The sequence below is a fragment of the Camelus ferus genome, chromosome 5 (assembly GCF_009834535.1).
Source record: "Camelus ferus isolate YT-003-E chromosome 5, BCGSAC_Cfer_1.0, whole genome shotgun sequence".
In the NCBI taxonomy this organism is placed as follows: domain Eukaryota; kingdom Metazoa; phylum Chordata; class Mammalia; order Artiodactyla; family Camelidae; genus Camelus; species Camelus ferus.
Window position 1 is genome coordinate 6856573 of NC_045700.1, and position 22331 is coordinate 6878903.

At 43.8% G+C, this 22331-nt stretch overlaps 1 protein-coding gene across 1 annotated transcript in view; it reads right to left on the reverse strand.

Moving 5' to 3' along the window:
• Window positions 1-22331, reverse strand: part of ARHGEF4 (Rho guanine nucleotide exchange factor 4) — a 200728-nt gene that overhangs the window by 115526 nt on the left and 62871 nt on the right. The window contains exon 2 of the mRNA XM_032479252.1: window positions 3702-7244. Coding sequence (XP_032335143.1) covers window positions 3702-7244 — 3543 coding nt within the window. The remainder of the gene's footprint in view (window positions 1-3701; window positions 7245-22331) is intronic.

Here is a 22331-nt window from a genome sequence, read left to right on the forward strand (position 1 = left end):
TTCTACATTATGATGAAAATGAAAGAACTTCAGATGACAGTACAAAGATGAGTCTTAACATAATTAAAGCTAACAGGATGGATAAGATTTAAAGGAATACATAAGGTTGTACTTACAGACAGTTCAAAAATAGGCAAAAATAAACTACATTGTTTGGGGGCACAAAGTTAAGCAGTAAAATTATAATGAAAGGCAAGGAAGTGAATACCATGAAAGTTGGCACAGTGGCCAAGGTCAGAGAGGAGGCAGGGGACGGGGCAGGGGTTCCAGTGTGGTGTTTCTTGACTCGGTGTTTTGTTTCACAGCAATATATTAGCGACATGTTTGTGCACTATGCTTTTCTGTATGACTCAGTATTTCTCAACTTAAAAGAGCTTTAAAGGAACAAACTGCAGGATGTGAAATCATAGAAAATAAAACCCTCTAGAGATGGCATGATCATAACCTTGTTAAATACATAAAATTTGTTTATAGAAGAAAACTTGTAATAAAATTTAACAAAATACTAAGAGTGGTTGTTTTGGAACAAAGGAACTCTTGCGCCTTAAGGGCACTGTATGTGGAAGGAAGAAACCGGAGCACCCCCTCAATTCCTTGCAAATTGCTCCTGCAATCACAGGCTGCAATCACAGGAGCAGCCACTAGATGGCGCCTCACTATTTCTAAGTTGAGTTTCTGTTCCATTGTTGATTGCCCAGGGCTTCAGCTAGAGGGAGCAAACTTTTCAGAACTTTTCTCCCCTTCCCTTCCCCTGTGTTCATGTATCTGCCGCCCTCCTGCCTTCATACATGCTCTGATGCGCAAGCATAGGAGGCTTTGCCTCTCCCGTAAGATTTGAAAGTGAAAGAGAAATAGGAACTCACATTTATCCAACACCTGCTTCATACCTGACCCTTCAGTGGGCACTTTACAATCACCTCCCTGCTTGTTAAACGCAGGCGGGCTGTCCAGGTGTTTGCTGAGGTCCCCCGCACCTGCTCCTCCCATAGACAACACCTCCTGAGCACAGGGAAAATCTCAAAGGAATGTTGTTTTCCATTGTGTACATATATACGCATATACATTTATATTTATAGCACTAATAAATCAGTTTTTTTCTTTTTTCTAATTGAAGTATAATCAGTTTACAATGTTGTGTTAATTTCTTGTGTACAGCACAGTGTTTCAATTATACATATATATATTCCTTTTCATATTATTTTTCATTATAGGTTATTATAAGGTATTGACTATAGTTCCCTGCGCTATCCAATAGGATTTTTTTTTTCTGTTTTATAGCTAGTAGCTAGTATCTGCAAATTCTCAAGTCCCAGTTTATCCCTCCATCCCCTCCCCCCTTTTCACCCTGGTAACCATATGTTTGTTTTCTGTGTCTAAGGCTGTTTCTGCTTTGTAAATAAGTTCATTTGTGTCATAAATCAGCTTTATGATTATATTATTCAGGTACTAATAACCTTTTTTGACTACTTGATTTTACTGAGTTAGCTAACACTATAATGTCTTTATTTTTAAATCACATTCGGTATGTATTTCAGATAATCAAAAATTAAGAAGAGCAATAAGCATCTAAGTTGGAGAAATGTCAAGAAGTGGGTACTCTTATGCACTGCTGTTGAGAGTGTTAATGGCCACAATCATTTCAGAAAGTAATCTGAAATCTATTCAAATTAAAAGTCCAAAAAAAAAAGTCCATGTACCCTTTATACAATCCTTTTAGATCCTACAGAAATAAAAGCATCAATACCTAAGGACCTCTGATCAAGAAAGCTGTTGCAGCATTACTTGCAATGGCTCCAAACTAGAAATTATCTCAATACTGAGCAACAAAAGAATAGTTAACTAAAATACAGTACAGCCATACTATGAAATAGCAGGCAACATTCAACTAGAGAACAATGTATATAAAACCCCTGGAGTTTTATATACGTTGTTTTTTTAAAAAAAAATATTTGCTGTTTTTTGTATTTGCTGGGTTTTTTTTTTTTTTGTATTTGTTGTATTATTGAACAAGAAAGTTCAGAGTTAATATGCGTGTATGAGCCACTGTGTAACCCTCTCTTTCCCAAACTCCCACTTATAATCCTATGTATGTGAGGAGATACTACAGACCAGCCTGCTGACTGACTTCTGTGGAATGGGACTGAAAGGTTTTGAAGAGAAATTGTTACCTTTTCCCTTCTACATCTGTATTGACTTTTTAAAAACTTTATAATAGTAATTTTCTAAAATAAGTAACACAAAGCAAAAAATCCTTGAAAGGTCATGTTTAACTCTTTACAGATGAGGACATACGTTGAATAAAGTAATGTAATTTCTGGTGGTGATTACTTTTGATCGTCCAGCATCTAATCCAGTGCTGTGGGACGACACCCTGTGAACACGCACCTCTCCCAGCTCCTTTCCTCTCAAGCAGGCGGCACTGGGCCTGGAGGCGGCAGTGAGGCCAGCAGGCGTGGTTGGTTACAGCCCACGGGGCCCTCCGGGTTGTCCCTGTGCGGGAGGAGCTGGTGTGGGGCTCAGCCAACACCTGGACGGCCTTTCCGCGTTTAAGAAGCAGGGAGGTGATTGTAAAGTGCCCACGAATGGGCCAGGCAGGAAGCTGGGTGCTGGAGAATTGTGAGTTCCTGTTCCTCTTTCTCTTTCAAATCTCGTGGGAGGAGAGGAGAGGCCTCCTATGCTTGCGCATCAGAACTCGCAGGAAGGCAGGAGAGCAGCAGATGCCTGAGACCGCAGACCCGCGGAGCACCTGCGAGGCTGACACCTGCCGCAGTGCGAGCGCAGCGGGCTCGCTAACTGGCTAACGGGCTAAGGGGCGGGGCTCGGTTGGGGGGGCGCGGGGGGGGGGGCGCGGCTGGGAGGGCGGGGCTACCGCGGGGCTTGGCTGGGGGGGCGGGGCTACCGCGGAACGTGAGCTCCTTCCGCCCCAGCACCGTGCTGAGCACGCCGGAGACACTATTTGTCTAAAGAAGCAAAGGGGCAAGGGCACATGGATGCCGGACTGGACAGGGAAAAGGGAGGTTTGCTTTCCCAGTGCCAAGAATATTATTTCTGGAATTTCCAGAAAGCTACCTCCTTCCGGGGACAGCCTGACTGGCGAGAAATCCCCAGCTTGTATCCCTTTTCTTGTGCCTGACCCAGCACATGTTCCCTGTCCTGGGTGGACGCCTTTGCTTTGGGGGAGAGACCCTTTGATTTGACTAGGAATTTCAGAAGCACGAATAATCTGACTCCTTATAGTGAAACAAGTTCAACTAGATTGGGTTTAGATTAAAAAATAAACCCATAAACATACTAGAAGACAACGTGGGGAAAATTTTTCCAGTTTCACAGCGGGGAAGGATGAAGACCGACACAGAAAGGCCTACATCAACCGCGTGATAGAAAATGGGCAAAGACTGTGAACAGGCACTTGATACAAAAGGGAATTCAGATAGCCTGAAGTATGGGGGCGAGGGAAGAGACCATACAAAATTACAATGAAATGCCCATTCCCTCTTGTTAGTTTGGCAAATTCTAAGAAATTGGTCTCCCGCTGTGTCGATTTGGGTGGGGCCCTCAGGAGTGTAACTGGGCGATCTCCCTGGAAGGTAGGCTGGTCTTCCTACTCCTCCTTTCCCCTTATTAAGTAAATGTCCTGTGTGGTGCCCTCCTTCAACTTAAAAGGTAAACTAACAGGCTGGTGCGAGTCACAGATAACTCACCTCACTCCCCAGAAGGTCCCTGAGCGAGGGTGCTGTGCTGGGGCCACAGAGATGCTGGCCTCTTTTTGCCCTCTCTTCCTTCTGGTCTAGTGCCTGCAGAGAAAGGAGGAGGCTTGTCCGGGCCTTGGAGGTCCTGGGGCTTCCAGGGGTCTCTGAGCTGCTATCCACATGGTTGTAGCTTCCAAGAAAAACCACGGAGATGGCCCTACCCGGGCCAGGGTAGGAGAAATCCATCCGCTGGGCACCGGGCCTGGGGCTCTGGGGCTTGGGGCTTAGGGGCTTAGAGGGTACCCCCTGGCTTCCATAGGCCAGGCAACAGGCAGAGCTGGAGGGGAGGGCGTGGTTGATCGCAGTCGGTTGCCACGGAGGGCTGGTTGGTGCCAAAGACCAAGACTTTTCAGGAAAGATACCCGCAGGCAGGTATTTACCACTTTCCCGGGGGCTTGTACATTTGATGGTTGGTTCACTTTTTCTCCTGTTGTCTGAAGAGACCAAATCGCTGGAGGGCAAAGGTAGGGGGGATTGTGGGGGTGTCCCGTGATCTCTAAAAACGTAGCTCTCCTTGTCCTCCTGCTCCTCACAGTGGTTACTGGTCGCTAGTGGGGACGGTCTGGGCGGATTCAAGACTTCCGGTCCTGGAACCAGACTCACGAAGGAGGGCCTTTTGGGGCCCTCCGTATCTTTGCTTTTCAGAAATGCCCGCCAGGAACTCTGGCGCAGCCAGCTCTTGTCCTTCTGGTCCTTGAAAGAACCTGGAGAACATTCATCAGTGTTCTCTTTCTCTGAGACTTTTGACTCAAAAAAATTCGCAAAGGTCCTCTGAGCTGAGGCCAACCTTGCCCTGAGCCTTTTCTCGGGGGTTTTGAGTCTCTTGGCGTCGCTGATTTCTGAGGCCGGTCTTCTGCTGCCGAGGTCCCCACGCGTCTCCACTTGGGCCCCTTCTGTCAGCCCTGCAGGAGGCCGGGCCCGGCCCGACACGCTCTGCCCGGTGGCCGCCTGGGGGCCGCTGTCCGCGCACAGCTCCTGCAGGCTGGAAGAGCCCCTGGGGCAGCCCCCTCCTGGGCTCTCGGCGGCCGACGGCTTGCTTTTTCGGAAGGAGGTCACCTTGGGGAAGGCAAGGCGCTTCCCCGGCTCGCGCGAAGCCAGGCGGAGACGGTGGGGCGCGCGGGTGCGGGCGGAGGCCTGGACGCCCAGCCGCGTCTCCGCGCCGCCCTCCGCCGCGCTCACCCCTCGCCTGTCCTCGGGGCTCGGTGCCCCGGGGCTCCCCGCGGGGTGAGGGCCCCGGGCCCCGTGCGCCCCCGCAGCCTGCTCCCTGGCCGCCCCTGTCCCGGAGCTCTGGCTCGCCCCAGGCGGGTTCTCTTCCGCAGGAGCGCGTGTGCTCGGCGCGCCCCCGGTGCGCTCCTGGGAACGCGTCTCTTCCCCGCTAGGGAGGCTCTCTTCCGAGGCAGCCTGGGGCTTCAGAACTATGCCAAGCTCTTGGGCCACCTGCTGAAGAGCCCCGTCGTCACTTCCCAGACTTCGGGCTGCGGGTGGCTCACACTCTCTGCCACCAGTTTGCGGTTTCCCAGCCCGGGGAGACTCGTGGGGGGACGCTCCAGCACTGCGGGGAGATCCTGGTCTTTCCTCCAGAAACTCACAGGACTGTGTGTCTGGAGGAGGCCCCACCTCCCCACTGGTGGCCTGCAGCCCTTTCTGTTCCACAGCTATAATGATGAGCGCGCCCCCGCCCTTAGAAGCCGTGTCTGACTCGGGCTTTAGCTGGAGACCCTCTGCAAAGGGCGTGGAGCCACCCTCGTGCCCCTGGGCACGCTCCTCATCCCCGCAGCTGCAGTGAGCCAGGGTGGCTGCTGTGATTCCCGAAAAACTCTGCAAGGCATTTTTCGTGAAGTTGGGGTCTGGAACCATCACTTCTGCTTCCTTTGAAGAGTCTGTTGCGCTTAATTTCGGGATGGTCTCTGGCGCGTCTGAGCAACCGCTCACTCCAGAGCAAACCCTCCAGTCTCTGTTCCACACCTGTGACCGGCTATTGCTGGGATGATGTGGGAACTTGGCCCTAGCAGGTGGCTTTCTTTTCTCACTGAGGACAAACTTTGATGTGTAATTACCGGTTTGGTTTCCTGCTTCAACAGAAATGTCCTGAAGGTGCTTCTGTTTATCACTCACGTCGTCAGCATTTGGTATCAGGCCAGCGCCTGGGGGTTCCTCTGGTCTGCTTTCAAATGGGCCGTGTTCCGACTCGCACCCTGCTGGCACTGGCACTCCCAATGCGCTGAGGCTCACCAGCTCCGCACGAGGGCATGAACAGACGGGGCCGGGTCTAGAATCCTGTCCTGACTGGTTTTCCAGCCGGGGAGCTTCAGAGGGCGTGTCCTGGGAGGCCCCTTTCGAGCTAAGAGCACTGGGTTTGCCCAGAGCAGGAAGCGAGTGAGATAGCTGGGTGGGAATATGGCGAAGAGGGTTTTGCGTTCTCAGAGCCGGTTCTGCTTCTGTCCCTTCCTTCAAATGGGTCCCAGACGTCATCGAGTTCTGCCCTAAAGCATCCTCACAGTATCTCAAGGGAAACTCTGCTATGGAATGGGCCCTGTTCAGTGTCCTCGTGGGCTGACAGCGGTGCGGTGGGGATGTCCCACCAATGTTTCCTGGGGCGCTATGGCGAAGCTTGGCATGTAGGAGGCAAGATGCTTCTGGCAGGATGCTGGATGGATGCTGGCAGGGGGCGTCAAAGCAGGGTTGGGAACAGGGTAAGCCTGCGTCCACTGCGGGGCCTCGGGTACTCCCCTTCCTTGTCCTGGCCCCCTGAGGGGCAGTGCTGTCCAGCGGGTCGCTGAAACGCAGCCCTGGTCCCCCGACCCTGTAGTGTATGTGCGGCCAGCTCCGGCCGTGTTCACTGCACCAGAGAAGGGAGGGCCGGACCCCCAGGATGCCCAGACAACTCTCAGACCTGGGTTTCCGTAGAGGAAAAGCAGAGAAACCCCTGAGGTCTTGTGCAGTCACCACCTTTGCTGGGAGGGGCTGGCAGCCTGTGTCCAGCTGCACGCAGCCCTCCGCGTGGTGAGCGGCCCCTGCCAGCGGGGACTGTCGCTCGGGGCCGGCCACGCCCTCCCGCAGGTGTGCGGCCCTCACTTCTCCACCAACTGCAGCGAAGGCTCGGAACCCACTTTCATAAGACTCTTCCTTGAAGTCGAGGCACAGATCTAGTTCCTCCTCTGCATTAAGCTCAGGGCCACTAGCTGAATGTGGCGCCGGAGGCGGTCTGGTTACCGAGATGTCAGAGCATCCCCCGAGCGCTTCTGTGTCCCGGGAGGTGCCATCCGGAGGGAGGCTGACTCCCCCTGTGAGGTCAGGCAGGGACTCTGTGTCGGAGGCACTTTCAAAGGGGTCAGTTTTTGTGTCTGAGTGACTTTCACTCTGGTGGGACAGGGTCTCAAAATCATCGTGGTCTGTCTCCTGGCTCCATCCCTGAGCCTCTGCTTCCGCAGAAAGGGGGAGCTGCTTATCTTCAATCTCGCCCTCACCCGGCAGGTGTGCACTTGGCTCTGGAGTCTGGAAGAGCAACAAGAGAGGAGTCAGAGGCGAGGCCTGAGGACATCTGCACACGTGCACACCACACCCGCCTTTGTCAGAAGCAGGAAGGTTCAGAAGTGTCTCCCTAGCTCCCCATGTGCCCCTGCAAAACAGAGGTAAACAGGCAGAGCTACCTTTAATAATGCAGAAAACAAATGATGAAGCCAAACCCAAATACTAGGGAGAAAATATAGCACAGTTACAGCCACCCTGCCAACAATCAGAAGGAGCGTGTGCAGCGCAAGTAAGGATAAAATGCTGTGTGAGTCATGGCAAGAAGCAATCTCTACCTAATGTTTTCAGCAAGAGAGAACAAATGAATATAGGTTTGCTTTGTGTTCTGTTTGTTCTTACGGAACCAACTGGCTGAAAGTCAAAGCTCTTACACTTAGAAGTGTTTTCTGAGTTAGGTCTGCTGCAGTCAAAAAAAAAAAAGAATTATTGAAATTGCAAACATATTTTGAGATGTTATAAACGCTCAACTAGCTTTGAGAGCAGGAAGGGAAGCAGAGAACTGTGCAAGGGTTTGCGGAGTTTTCTTCTCTCATTATACATTTCTCAATCAGCAGGTTGAAATATCAATTTACATGCATCCATTTAAAGTGGACAGGTCTAGGTATTTTGACAAATGTATACACCCATGTAACTACCACCATGATAAATATTTCCTTTTCCCCCAAATGCCCCTGCCCCTTCCCAGTCACTCCTCATCCCCCTCCTCCTCCCCCATGACCTGCTTCTGCTTCACAGTCTAGATTTGTCTTTTCTAAAGTTTCAGATGACCAGAATATGCAGTACTTACTCTTTGATGCCTGGCTTCTTTCTCTCAGCATAATATTTTAAAGATTCACCCGCATATCACGGTGGTAGCATGTACTATACATACAATGCCTTGAACTTTGCAATTATACTGTATCCAACATTCAATCGTCAAACTCTCCAAAGATTCCCCAGGTCAGGAGTGGGGCAAGCACATGGCCCCACTCCTAGCTAAGGCTCCTTCACACAGTTGCGTACAGAAGCTGTTCACTCAATCAACCCTTCCCAAGCACAGTTTTTCAGGGCTTGCCGTTAGACATTTCTCAAAATAAAATTGCTTTTCATCCTCTTTAACTGAGAGGAGAAAAACAGACAACCCCCAAAGCACATGTGTGAGGTTTTGAAGGTACAAGGTCGATTCAGAAAATCAGGAATAATATACCATAGTTTCAAATATGTTGCAAAGCAGGAAGGAGTGGGGAACAGGAAAGGAAATATTCAAAAGCACACCATTTGGAAAGGAGGGCTGTGTGGGTGCTATGTGATGCCCCAGAGGAGAGGGGTCATACACGCATCCACTGCAAGAATTGGCTCCAGTGGCCCAACTCCCAGGTGGCAGGCACCTTGCTGCAGGGTGGGGACAACAGCCTCTCCTAGGCACGGCCAGGCCGAGCCAGATGCAGATGTGAACGTGCCTTGGCAGGCACAGAGGACTGTGTCATGGCAAGTCTATGTCGTCACAAACAGGGAAGGGAATGGGGTGCGGGGAGGGCGAGCTACAGGCTCCTGCCGGGTAACTCCTGCCTTCCAGAGCACCTCGTTCCGGTATCTCACAACCGTGTTCTTAAACTGGGCACTGACCCCAGCTGTGGAGCGTCTGAGCAGTCCTTTACCATCGTCAGATCACAGACTCGTACTGGCAACAGTACTCACATGCCACAGGCCCCGAGAATTCCAAAGCCCCAGGTTCCAAGTGACCAATGATCCAGACATGGACTCCGCCAAAATGCCAGAAGTCTCATTCCTGTCCCCACCCCCTGCTCGGCACCAGGACCCAGGACACTGCCAGTGAAGGGGACACAGGAAAATGGGGCACAAGAGGACGGCTATGCCCAGAGCTGGGGTGAGTCCCTGGGACGCGCCCTATCGAGTGAAGGTCCTTGACTGCACTCAGGAAGGAACTGAAGAGCCAGCCACAGCTGACTGAAAGTGTAATCCGTGGGGCCTTCCCGGGGCAGACCCCTCCCCGTATCCTCTGCTGCAGCTCCTCTCTGAAGGACCCAGATAACTAACTCAGGTATATTTCCTGAGTGTTTCAGATGGTTAAAACCATCACCAAAGGGAAGACATTAACCACTTGATGATTGAGAGCACATGGCTGACCTTCTGGCACCTGGGGGTTGATACTGTTGACTGCCTTGTTCCCTCGACATCCATCAATCAGAGAAATGTGCACCAGCTTGATACCCTGGGAACCGCCCCCACACCCACCTGGCCTTTAAAAATGCTTTGCTGGAACCCATCAGGGAGTTCGGGCTTTTTCTGAGCACTAGCTGCCTGGACTCCCGGCTTGGCGTCCTGCAATAAACACTGGCACTTTCCTTCACCACAACCCGATGTTGGTGGATTGCCTTTACTGTGCCCTGGCAAGCGGACCCAAGTTTGGCTGGGTAACAAATCCATTTCACCTGTAATCTGCCTTCACTAACCAAAGTCATTTTAATTGTTACAAAAGAATCACGTGCCCTCCAAGTGGCAATAAGCCGAAACAATCATGTTTGCCTGAGCCGTCTTCCAAAAACCGGAGTCAGCTGAGTGCAGTTTCAGCTGACCTGGTTAAGACTGGACCACCGAGCCTTCAGACCCTTCAACTGGGCATGCATGAATGTCTGCTCCGTGACCTTTTGAACGGTGCTGAGAAGCTTAGTTACTGGCTGCGCAGAACAGCGTTTATCACACCTCTTTCCAATCACCTTTCTCAGGCTTTATTTTTTAGCCCATAATACCCCGAGCCCCTGGCCTTCCGGAAGTGGATTGGAGATTTGTTCTCCCATCTTCATGACTGGTTGCCTTGCGAATAAATGAATAAACGCTCTCCTGCTGCAAACCTCACATCTCAGCATTTAGACTTTGCTGTGAGTTGGGCAAAGTGGACCTGGTTCAGTAACACTTTCATAAATGTTCCATGGGTGTTCAAATAGATTGCATATTCTCCAGGGGGGAGGGTACAGCTCCAGTGGTAGAGCACATGCTTAGCACGCATGAGGTCCTGGGTTCAATCCCCAGTACCTCCACTAAAAATACATAAATAAATAAAACTAATTACCTCACCCTTCCGCACCAAAAAATAGTAATAAAGATAATAATGATGATGATAATAATAATAATAATAATCTAAATAAATAAATCACTCTTCAAAAAATATTTTTAAAAAAGATTGCATATTCTCGAATGGTTCATGCAGAATTTAGTAAGTGCTCACCAAGTTCATTCAGTGGTAAATCCTTGTCAAATCCTCAGTAATTTGACCAGTGTTTCATCTGCTAATAAGAGCAGTATGTTGAGACCACCCACTGTAGTCATGTATTCATCAATTTCCTCTTTTAATTCTGTTATCTTTCGGGTTACATATTCAGCGTTATGATCGTTGGTGCATTAACCACCTCAGAATTATTACATCTTCCTGGTAAGTGGCTCTTTTTATTATTACATAGTAGGTCTCCTACACTCCAAGTTATATTAAGCGTGGAGATTACACACCCCATTGTGTCAGTTCTCTTCACATCAGCTTGGTCACAAATACTGTGAGGACAGAAATTACATCACATATCTTGTTAACCCCCACAGTGTCTAGCACGGGGCAGGGTGGAGAGTAAACACGAAGAAAATACTGGAGACATGCAGCCCTACACACCGTCACCACAACGATGACCGTTGTGACTGGGGGGTTCTGATCATGTAAGCATTTTATACCCACAGGACCTTTTCCTAAACGTGATAGTCAAAGGTACGTTCAGATTTGCATGCACATTTCCCGCTTCCATTGTGCACTAGAACTGTGCCAACAGACACAACTATCTTCTTGTTTTGAGTTTTCCAACTTGAGAGAATATTTTAGTACAGCAACGAAATATTTTACTGTTCTACTTAAGCAGAGAATTCTTTGTTGGTTTTTTTGTTTGTTTGTTTTAGGAAACTCTTATTCAAGTAATTGGAATTAAACTGCAGCTTCTCTTGAGCCTGAGACAAGAGGGGTGACTCTCATCCTGGTCTGTCTCATCCTGGTGTCCAGGGGCGACCGTGGTCCCTCCAGAAGGATAGCTCAGGACAAGGCACACAGTTGGTAAGTTCTTCCAGTAAATGCTTGTCAGGTAAATAAATTATAGAGGGCAGTGACATGATGGAGGGTGGGAAGAGGCTGAAGCAGCACCAGGGGAAGGTTGAGTAGGGTCAGAGGAACCCAGAGTATCTTTCTTGCCCTGGTTTTAGAGCACGTTTCCACATTTCCTAGTCACACCTGCTCACTTAGCCAACCTCACTCCCCACAAATATCCGACACTGGAGCCTGAGCCGATCAGGTTTGTTTTCACCCTGAAAGACACGGGTTTCCAGGTCAGTTACACTGACAAGGCTCAGAGGAGGAGATATTCCCACACCGTCCAAGGACTCAGGCAGTTTCCACCTCACTGTACGTACTCCCCACCCATCTGTCAGACATGGTGACAGGACTTCTACCTGAACGTCCTTTTAAGCAGTCACTGTGAGTTACAAAATGACCCTGGAAGTATTACTATTATGCTTAAGAATGTTCTAGAATCCCAACTGACCTTTCCCCTTAACTAGCCCCAATTCTGTTCTCTCAGGCTAGATTTCCACATAGACCAGAAACTTTCTATTTTCTTTCCCTTAAAAATTTTTTTCTTTCTTTACATTTTTTAGGTAACATTTATTTATTTATTTTAGTTAATTTTTTTTCAGGGGGGAAGTAACTAGGTTTGTTTGTTTGTTTGTTTGTTTATGTTTGGAGGTGATACTGGGGATTGAACCCAGGCTCTTGTGCATGCTAAGCACGTGCCCTACCACTTGGGCTATACGTTCCCCCCACAAACCCTGAAAGTTTCTATTTTCAAGGGCCCAGCAGTAGTGATAACTACTGCTGCTTTGTCTGACTTTTCTGGGAGAGCACAGATGCGTTTGCCAAAATTCTGGCTTCAGAGTCACTCCAGAAGTTGCCATTTACTAGGAGTTACTCTGTGCCAGAAACTGTATCAAAAATAAAAGACGCACAAAACAAAGCACCTCCTATCAGAGCAGTTGCGGACTCACGAGGGAACAAGCACTATGCAGCCAGCAAGGCTGAAATGTGCCATGTGCGCCCCTAATGGTGGAAACAAAACCTGTCCACACACAAGAAGCAGATGCTGGTCCTCAGGGCTCTCCATTTCTTCTAAGTCCAGTGGGTGCATCTTTGCTACCCTGTTCTCATCACCTAACACATCGTGTTGCAATCATCAGTGTCATTCAGTAACATCGAAGGTTGGAGGTGCCCAGGTGAATGAAGCCGGCCTCGTCACCGCTCCCAGAGATGCACACAAGCATCAAGTAACACGTGCGTGTGCAACTGCAAACTGAGGTGAGGGTCGGGAAGGAGAAAGCCCAGGGATGATGAGTGGTTAGGGAGGGGCTCTCCGGCAGGTGATTGAGCAGAGTCCTGAAGGCTGAGCAGGGCCAGCCCTGGGGATACTCAGGGAGGAGAGCATTCCAGGATGAGGGACAGGACTGTGTGAAGGCTCTGGGGCCCAGAGACCTTGGCTCGAGGGAGCCTAACATGTGGGCCACTGCGACCTCGCAATGAAGGGAAAAGAGGCCAAGGCCAGTGCTGTGAGACTTGTAGGGGGGTCGAGGAGTTGAATTTTATTCTGAGTTCCAATGGAAGCCAATAAAAAGTTTAAAACAGGGAGTAACATAATGCGTGTATCTTTAAAGTCACCCTGGCTGCCATAAGGCCAGTCCGAAAGCTGCTGGAGTTGATCAGTTTTCTTCTCTATTACACTCTGATGTCTCACCACCAGGCGCCTACCAGAAGGACCCTACTAGCTAGATGCATGCTCTCAGGTGGGCCCCCAAAGCCCCACTGAGTACCCCAAGCCGTGAATTAGATCAGCTGAGAAACTAGCCCAGAATCCCTTCCCAAGGGGAAGAGGGCACTTAACCACAGCTTGGAGAGGTAAAATTCAGTGACTCTCCTTGTGACGAGAATTTGAAGCTGTGCCAAACTGCTGCCACTGACCTGCGGGGTGACTTTAAGCAGCTTACTTCCCCTTTCTGCACCGCAGCATCCTCATGTGTAAATGAAGCAGATGACCAGATTAGTGTTTTTTACAACTGCATTCTGACTGCACCTTCTGCCCTGATAGGACAATGAACTCAAAGGAGCATCACTCCGCCCTTACAAAGAAAAGCCAAATTACCTTCACCTTCTTAACTTTTTTGGAGCCATCAGAGAGCTGAGGTGCAGTGCAAAATACTGGCCCAAAACGTGAGGAGAGACAGGCATCTGCAGGAATGGAGGAAACCCAAACATCCAGAGCCAGTGTGACATGATCTAACATAGGCATAATTGGAGTCTTAGCAGAAGAGAGAATAGGGCAGAATTACGTGAAGCAGGAAGTCCAATAATTCCCCCAAATTAGTGACAGATACTCAACCACAGGTCACTAAAGTTCAAGCAGGGTAAACACAAAATTAAAAAAGCTCACAGCTAGGAATATCATACTCAAACTGCTGAAAACAAAAGACAAAGAGGAAATCTTGAGTAAAAAAATAAAACAATACATGGAGAAAAATAAGAGTAAGAATTAGAGCAAAAATCTTATCAGAAACCATACAAGCTAGTAGACAATGGAGTGACATCTTTTTTTTCCTTTATTTTATTTTTGTTGTGGAGGGGGAGGTAATTAGGTATATTTATTTATTTTATTAAATGGACGTACTGGGGATTGAACCCAGGACCTTGTGCATCTAGGCACATGCTCTACCACTGAGCTATACTTTCCTCCACCCTGGAGTGACATCTTTAAGCAGCTGAAAGAAAAATATTTCCAACAAAAGAATCTTTCAAACATGAAGGGGAAATAAAAACTTTCTCAGACTAATAAAAAAGAGGGAATTAATTTCCAGCAGACCCACTGCATAAAAAATGTTAAAAGTTCTTCAGGCAGAAGGAACATGATAACAGACTGAACCTTGGATCTGCACAAAGGAATGAAGAGTGCCAACCAGGAATGGAAGGGAATGGTCATAACCTAATAAAGGTAAATGACAAAAAAAACCCCAAAGCTAACATCATACTGATGTTGTCAACATTGAACATTGACGTCCTAGCCTGTGTAGTAAGACAATACAAGGAAATAAAAGGAATGCAGAATAAAATGGAAGAAACTAAACAGCTATATAGAAAATCCCAAAGACACTAAAACAGAAACCTTCTAGAATTAATAGGTGAGTTTAGCAAGGTCGTAAGACTCAAGGCCAAGAAACAAAATAAACTGCATTTCTCTACACGAGGGGTGAGCAATTAGAATTTGAAATTTAAAAATAGCATTTGTAATAGTAGCTTAAAATGTTGTATCCTTAGGTATAAATCTAATGAAATATATTCAGGATTTATACACTGGTATTTCATCAGCATGACTTTTTAATCAGCACTAGTGAAAGAAATCAAGGAAGACCTAAATAAATAAAGACAGCATGGTGTTTATGGATTTAAAGACTTAATATTACTTAACATTAAGTAATATTGCTATTTCTAAGAAGCCAGTTCTCCCCAATTTGGAACAATTTGAGTAACAAAATAAATAACCATAATATTGAATTATAACCCAAAGAATAAAACAATGATCCATAAGCCCATACTGATATGAATAAATGACTGAATAAATAAAAAACAAGGGAGAAGGGAAAGCTCTTCCTTACAGAAGAATTTCAATTAGTAAATGTGGAAGGAATGAGGGAAATAGAAAATCACCATTAGAACAGCAGTAAGAGTTGTTTCAGGGGAGGGGGAGGGTATAGCTCAGTGGTAGAGTGCCTGCTTAGCATGCATGAGGTCCTGGGTTCAATCCCCAGTACCTCCACCAAGAAATAAATAAAATACTTAAACCAAATTACGCCCCCCACCACCAAAAACTGAGTTGTGTCAGGGAAGATCAACAATGAATGTTAAAATTATGTGTCAAAAGCAATCAAAAGGGTCGTACTCTGACAGAGTAATCTCACTTGAGATTAAGGAAAGATTCTGCAATGTGACATGATCACGAAAGTGCTATCTGGAAAATTTTAAAAAGGAAATAATTTGTGTTCAGCAAGAGGAAAATGGTTAATCAAACTAAACCACATGCACTCAGTGGAAAATTACACAGCCATTAAATTTTAATTTATAAAGGCTTTTGAATGGTAGAGGAAATACATAATAATGTGGGCTAGAGAATTTTATGTATTTTATGATTATAAAACATTAAAATAAACCTGAAATGAAACATACCAAAGAAACAATCTTTTCGTTACAGTCAAAATTATTTCTACTTTTCTATTTGTCACATAAAGTGGTAAAATTACCTTTATAATTCAAAACTGTTTGAAAATAATTTGATTCTTTTTATATAAACATGAAGTGTAGGTAATTCTGTTAATAATTCAAACAGACCTTCAGCTCCAGCGGAAAGGGTCATGTCAATCAATCACTTCTTTGTTCTCCCCATAGTGCTTAGTTGCAAATTTTGATATGCAGAATAATCTCAATCAATATTTGCATACTGGTGGATTTCCAATATTCACAGCTATAGCTGTTGCCTCAAGAATGTGTAGTACTTGTTTCTCTTCAAGTGACAGCTTTTATCTCAATGGGGAACCTAACCCCTACCTGGCAGTAATGAGGTGGTGCTCCCCATTCCCTGACACAGAGCCTCTTAACATAATATCCAGAGTGACTAGGGTACAACAGAAAATCACTTGTCATACCAAGAACCACAACTTAAACAAGAAATCACAACTTAAACAGGAAAAAACATTAAGTTGATAAAAATATTGAGAAGAAACAGATAGAACAATTGACAAAGATTTTTGAAGCAGCCACCATAAAACTGCTTCAACAAGTAATTATAAATCTACTTGAAACAAATGAAAAATCTATAAAGCCTCAAAAAAAAAAAAAAAAAAGAACCAAGTGGAAATCATACAATTGAAACATGTGAAAACTGAAATAAAACCGAATGGAGCAGATTAAAACAGCAGAATCAAGGGGACAGAGATAGAATCAGAGAACTTGAGGACAACTCAATAGAATTCTGAACAACAGAGAGAAAACAGACCCCCCAAATCATCGTAGCCTCAGGAACATTTGTATCACTGAAGTCTTGGAAAGAGAGGAGAAAGAGGAAGGGCTGAAACAGTTTTTAAACAAACAATGGCTGAATAGTTCTCAAATTTAGCAAGAGATAAACTATAGATTTAAAAAGCTGAATGAATCATAAATAAGATAAATCCAAAAAAAATCCATTCCAAAATACATCATAATTAAGCTCCTGAAAACTGAAAACAAAGGGAAAAAATCTTAAAAGCACTCAGAGAGAAATGAAGGGGAAACTGCAGAGGAGCACCAATTTGAATGACAACCTTTTCTCATCTAAAACCACAGAGGCCAGAAGAGAGTGGGATGTTTCTTCGAGTGATGTTAAAAGAACATTCAACTGAAAATTCAATATCCACTTAAATGCTTTCAGTAATGAATCAGGTGAGGGGAAATCAAGAGAATTTGTTGCTAACAGATCTTAAAGAATGGCAAAAGGAAACACTCCAAAAGAAGAAAAAAAAATAGCTATAAAAGAAGGCTCAGAACTTCAGAAAGAATGACAGGATGGGCAGAAATAGATGTAAATAGACTCTCCTTGTGAGTTCACTGAAGCATGCTTGATTCCTGAAGCAAAAATTGTAACATCATCTGTCGAGATGCTCAGTGTACATAGAGGGGATACTTGAGACAATTATATTTTAAAAGACAGGTTGGTAAAGGGACCTAAATGGAAATACAGTTTCAATACTCCAGTGGAAATGGTAAAAGGTCTACACTAGTGGGCAGTTACTAGTTACATGTGTATATTGTAATACCTAGGGTAACTTTTAAGAAAATTATATAAAGAGATACACTCAAAAACATAAGTAAAATAAGATGAAATCCTACAAAATGCTCAAGTAACCCCCAGGAAGGCAAGAAAAGAAAAACAGAGAAACAAGAAACAGAAAACAAATAATAATGTAGCAGATTTAAGCCCTAACACATCAATGATTGTTTTAAACAGAAATAGTCTAAATATACAATTTAAAAGACAGATAGGCATAGTGAATGAAAAAACGTGATCCAACAATACTATGCTGTCTAAAACTGAAAAAAACTTACTACAAACACAAAATAGGTAGGTTAGAAGTAAAAGGATGGAAAAAGATATACCATGCTAATTTTAACTAAAACAAACAAACAAAAAAACAAAATAAGAGTGGCTGTATTACTATCAGGGGAAGTAAACTTTAGAGAAGAAAAAAAAAACTACCAGAGGCAAAGAATGAAATTTAATAATGAAAAATAATAGATCCAACATGAAGACCTTAACAATCTTAAATGTGTATGCAACAAACAACAGAGCCTCAAGCCACATGAAACAAAAGCAGAGCTCAAAAAAGAAATAGAAAAATCTATAATTACAGTAGGAACTACAAAACTCACTATCAGCAATGATAGAACTACTAGACAGATGTGTAATAGCAAAGACGTGTAATAACTGAACAACTCAGTCAGTCACATCTGACATTTACAGAGCCCTCCACCCAACGTAAGTAGAATACACATTCTTTTTAAATACCTATTCACCAAGACAGACCTTCTCCTGAGTCACAAAGCATAACTCAACAAATTTGAAACAATCAATATCATAAAGGATGTTCTCTAACCATATTAGAATCGAGTGGAAATCAACTACAGAAAAATAAGAAAGCGCTCTAATAGTTGGATATTAAACAACACATTTCTGTGGGTCAAAGAGGAAGTCTCAATGGAAATTTTAAAAAATAACACAGAACTGAATGAAAATGAAAATGCAACACATGAAAAGCTAAAGCAGTGCTGAGAGGGAAATTCATAGCACTAGACTCTTACATTAGACAGAGGAAAGTTCTCAAATCTGTAAGTTCCTACCTTAAGAAACTAGGAAAAGTAAGAGCAAAATAAATCCAGTGCAAGCAAAAGGAAATAATTTTTTAAAATAGAATTAAAATAAAATTAAAAGCAGGACAAAAATGGGGAAATTCACTGAAACAAAAAATTGGTCCTTTGGAAAAAAAAAATCAATTGTTAAACTTTCTATCTAGCAAGAAGAATGAAAAACAGAGAGAACACATACACACACAAAAAAACAAATTCCAGAATGAAACAGGAGCTATCATGACACATCCTGCAATTATTAAAGAGATAATAAGGGAATATTACAAACAACTTCCTGCTCATAAATTCAACAACATAGAACAAATGGACCAATTCCTCAAAAAACACAAACTACCAAAATTCAACCAAGAATAGGTAAACTGAATAATCCTAGAATCATTAAGGAAACTGAATTTTAATTTTAAACCTCTGGAAAAGATCTTCAGGCCCAGATAGTTTCATTGGAGAATTCTACTAAACATCTGAAGAAGGCCTGGCACCAGTTTTATACAATGTCTTCCAGAAAAATGAATAGAAAGGAACTTCCCAACTCATTTCATGAGACCAACATTACCTTGATACCAACCTAGACAAAGAAAGTACAAAAAGAAAAAACTACAGATTAATATCTCTCTTGAACTTGATGCAAAAATCCTCAACAAAATATTAGCAAATAGAATTCAACAATATATAGAAAGAATAATACATCATGATCAAGAAGGATTTACTCCAGGTATGCAAGGCTGAGTCAACATTTGAAAATAAATCAATACAGACCAACAATATCAACAGGCTAAGAAAAAATCATATGAGCGTATTAATTGATGGAGAACAATAATTTGACAAAATCCAGCACACATTCATGATAAAAACTTTCAGCAAGTTAGGAATAGCAGAGAATTACCTTGATAAAGAGCATTGTGATGGCGAATTTTGTGTGTCAATCTGACTGGGCTCAAAAATGCCCAGATAGCTGGTGAAACATTTAGTCTGGGTGTGTCTGTGAAGGTGTTTCTGGAAGAGTTAGCATTTTATTCAATAGACTGAGTAAAGGAGATCCACCCTCACCAATGTGAGCAGGTATCATCTGATCTGTGGGGACCCAAACAGAATAAAAAAAAGGAAGGCCAAGTGCATTCTCCCCTTTGAGCTGGGATGTCAGTCTTCTGCCCACAGACACCAGAGCTCCTAGTTCTTAGGCTTTTGGACTCTGGCGTTCACACCATTGGCCTCCCTGGTTCTCAGGCTCTGGGACTCAGACTCGGACACTGACTGGCTTTCCTGATTCTCCCACTTGCAGACAGCAGGTTGTGGGACTTCTCAGCCTCATACCCTGTGAGCCAATTCCTGGAATGAATCTTCTCTTCATTTATCTATGTATTTATGTATCTATGTACAGATATCCTATTGGTTCTCTTTTTCTGGAGAACCCAGACTAATATAAGCATCTACAAAAAAAATCCTTACAGGTAACATCATACTTAATAGTGAAAGACTGAATATATTACTTTTAAGATTGGGTCCAAAGCAAAACTACCCACTCTTATAACTTCATTCAGCATAATACTAGAAGTTGTAGCCAGTGCCACCCACTACTCCACCACACACACATACAAACAGGAAGAAGAAACAAAAGCATACAGTTTGGAGAAGAAGAAATAAAACTGCCCTTTTTGGTGGGTGGCTTGATCATCTCCTAGAAAATCCGAAGGAATCTACAAAACATTTCTAGAACAGACAAGTTCAGCAAAGCTGTAACATACAATGTCAACACCCCCAAATCAATTACATTTCTGTATATTAACGGTGAACATGTACAAACTGAAATTAAAAACACAATACTAATTATAATTTCTCCAAAGAAAGTGAACTACTTAGGTATAAACTTAACAACACATACAGCATCAATATGCTGAAAATTACAAAATGTTGATGACATAAATCAAAGAAGACCCAAATAAATGGAGAGACACGTGTCCAGGGATTGGAAGACTAAATATAAGATGTCATTTTCCCCTAAATTGATTTATTGGTTTAATATAATTCCTATCAAGATCACAGCAAACATTTTCTTAGATATAGACAAAATTATTCTAAACTTTACATGGAAAAAAGGCACAGAGTCTTTTAAAAGAATAAGACTTTTAAAAAGTCTTTAAAAACGATGAAGTGGGAAGAGCTAGCCTACACTGTGTTAAGGCTCATTGTAATGCTTCAGTAATCAAGACAGTGTGGTATTTGCAGAGGAACAGACATGTAGATCAAGGGAACAAAAGAGGTAAACCAAAAATAGCCCCACACAAATATGCCCAGCTGTTTTCTGACAAATGTGCAAAAGCAATTCAAGGGAAAAATAATAATTTTTTTTCAATAAATGATCCTGGAATTGGACAACCATAGGCAAAAAAAACAAACAAACAAAAACGCAAATAAAAAACAAACCTGACCTAAATACTTACACCCTATACAAAAATTAACTAAAAGCAGATCATGTACTAAAGTGTAAAATACAAAACCTTTAGGAAAATATCCTTAGAAAAAAGTAGGAGAAAACATTTGGGATCTAGGGCTAAGCAAACAGTTCTTAGATTTGACACTAAAAACCCCATCCAAAGAAAGAAAAACTGATAAACTGGATTGCATCAATTTTTAAAACTTTTGCTCTGTGGAAGACTTGGCTAAGAGGATGAAAAGACAAGCTACAGACAGGGAGAAAAGATTTGCAAATTACACTGACAGAGGACTAATATCTAGAATATACATAGAACACTCAGCACACAAAAATTCAAGTTAGAAAATGAGATGTACTGACATTTTATTGAAGATGATATACAGATGGGAAGTAAGCACATGAGAATCTGTTAGAACAGCTAAAATACAAAACTCTGTGTTGGGAAGAGGGTATAGCTCACCAGTAGAGTGCCTGCTTAGCATGCACGAGGTCCTGGGTTCAATCCTCAGTACCTCCATTAAAAAATAAATAAACAAACAACAAACCTAATTACTCCCCACCCCCCCAAAAAACCCAGTGAATTCACCAACATAAAGCACTAAAATGAGAAAAAAATATGGCATTAAATAGATGTACAAAAAACTTGGACATCCATCAAATGCTGATGAAGATACAGAGAAACTAGATCACTCATTCATTGTCAGTGGGGATGTAAAATGGTACAAACACTGGGGAAAATGGGTTGGCAACTATAATTATAAAACTATAAAGGCAGCTAACAAATGACCCAGCAATCATATTCATATAAAAACCCGTCCACAAATGTTAATAGCAAATTTATTTGTAATAACCCATAACTGGAAGCAACCCAAATGTCCTTAAAGGTCAAACAATTAAACAAATTGTGGTACACCTCAGCAGTTAAAAGAATGGACTGTTAACACATGCAGTAACTTAGGTAAATCGCCAAAGAATTACTCTGAATGAACAAAGCCAAAAGTTGTATGCTACGTGAATCTATTTGTATAACATTCTTGCAATGATAAAATCATGCAAATGAAGAACACATTAGTGATTGCCAAGGGTTATAGAACAGATCAGGGTTGCCAAGGAGAGTGGGTGCCAGAGGGACGTGGGTGTGGTTATACGGAATCAACAATGAGGAAACTGCTGGTGACGGATCTGCCCTGTATTTTGACTGTGGTGGCAGGTGCACTAGTCAACATACCATAAAACTGCATAGAACTGAATACACACAGGCCAAGACAAGTGAGTACAAGTAATACCGGGGAGATCCGATCAAGCTCAGTGGAATGTATCAATGTCAATATCCTGGCTGTACTTTACTATACTATACTGTACAAAACTTTACTGTAGTTTTGCAAGATATTATTATTGAAAGAAACTCGGTAAAGTTTCTGTGGGATCTATTATTTCTTACAACTGCATGTGAATCTACAATTATCTCAAAATAAGTAGTTACAAATTTAAATTATAGAAACTTATATTAAAAGCAAAGATAATGAACACTCAACACTAAAATAAGAAGAGAAAGAAAATGTTGTGAAATGCACAGTCTCACTGTCAACTGCAGTACTGTGCA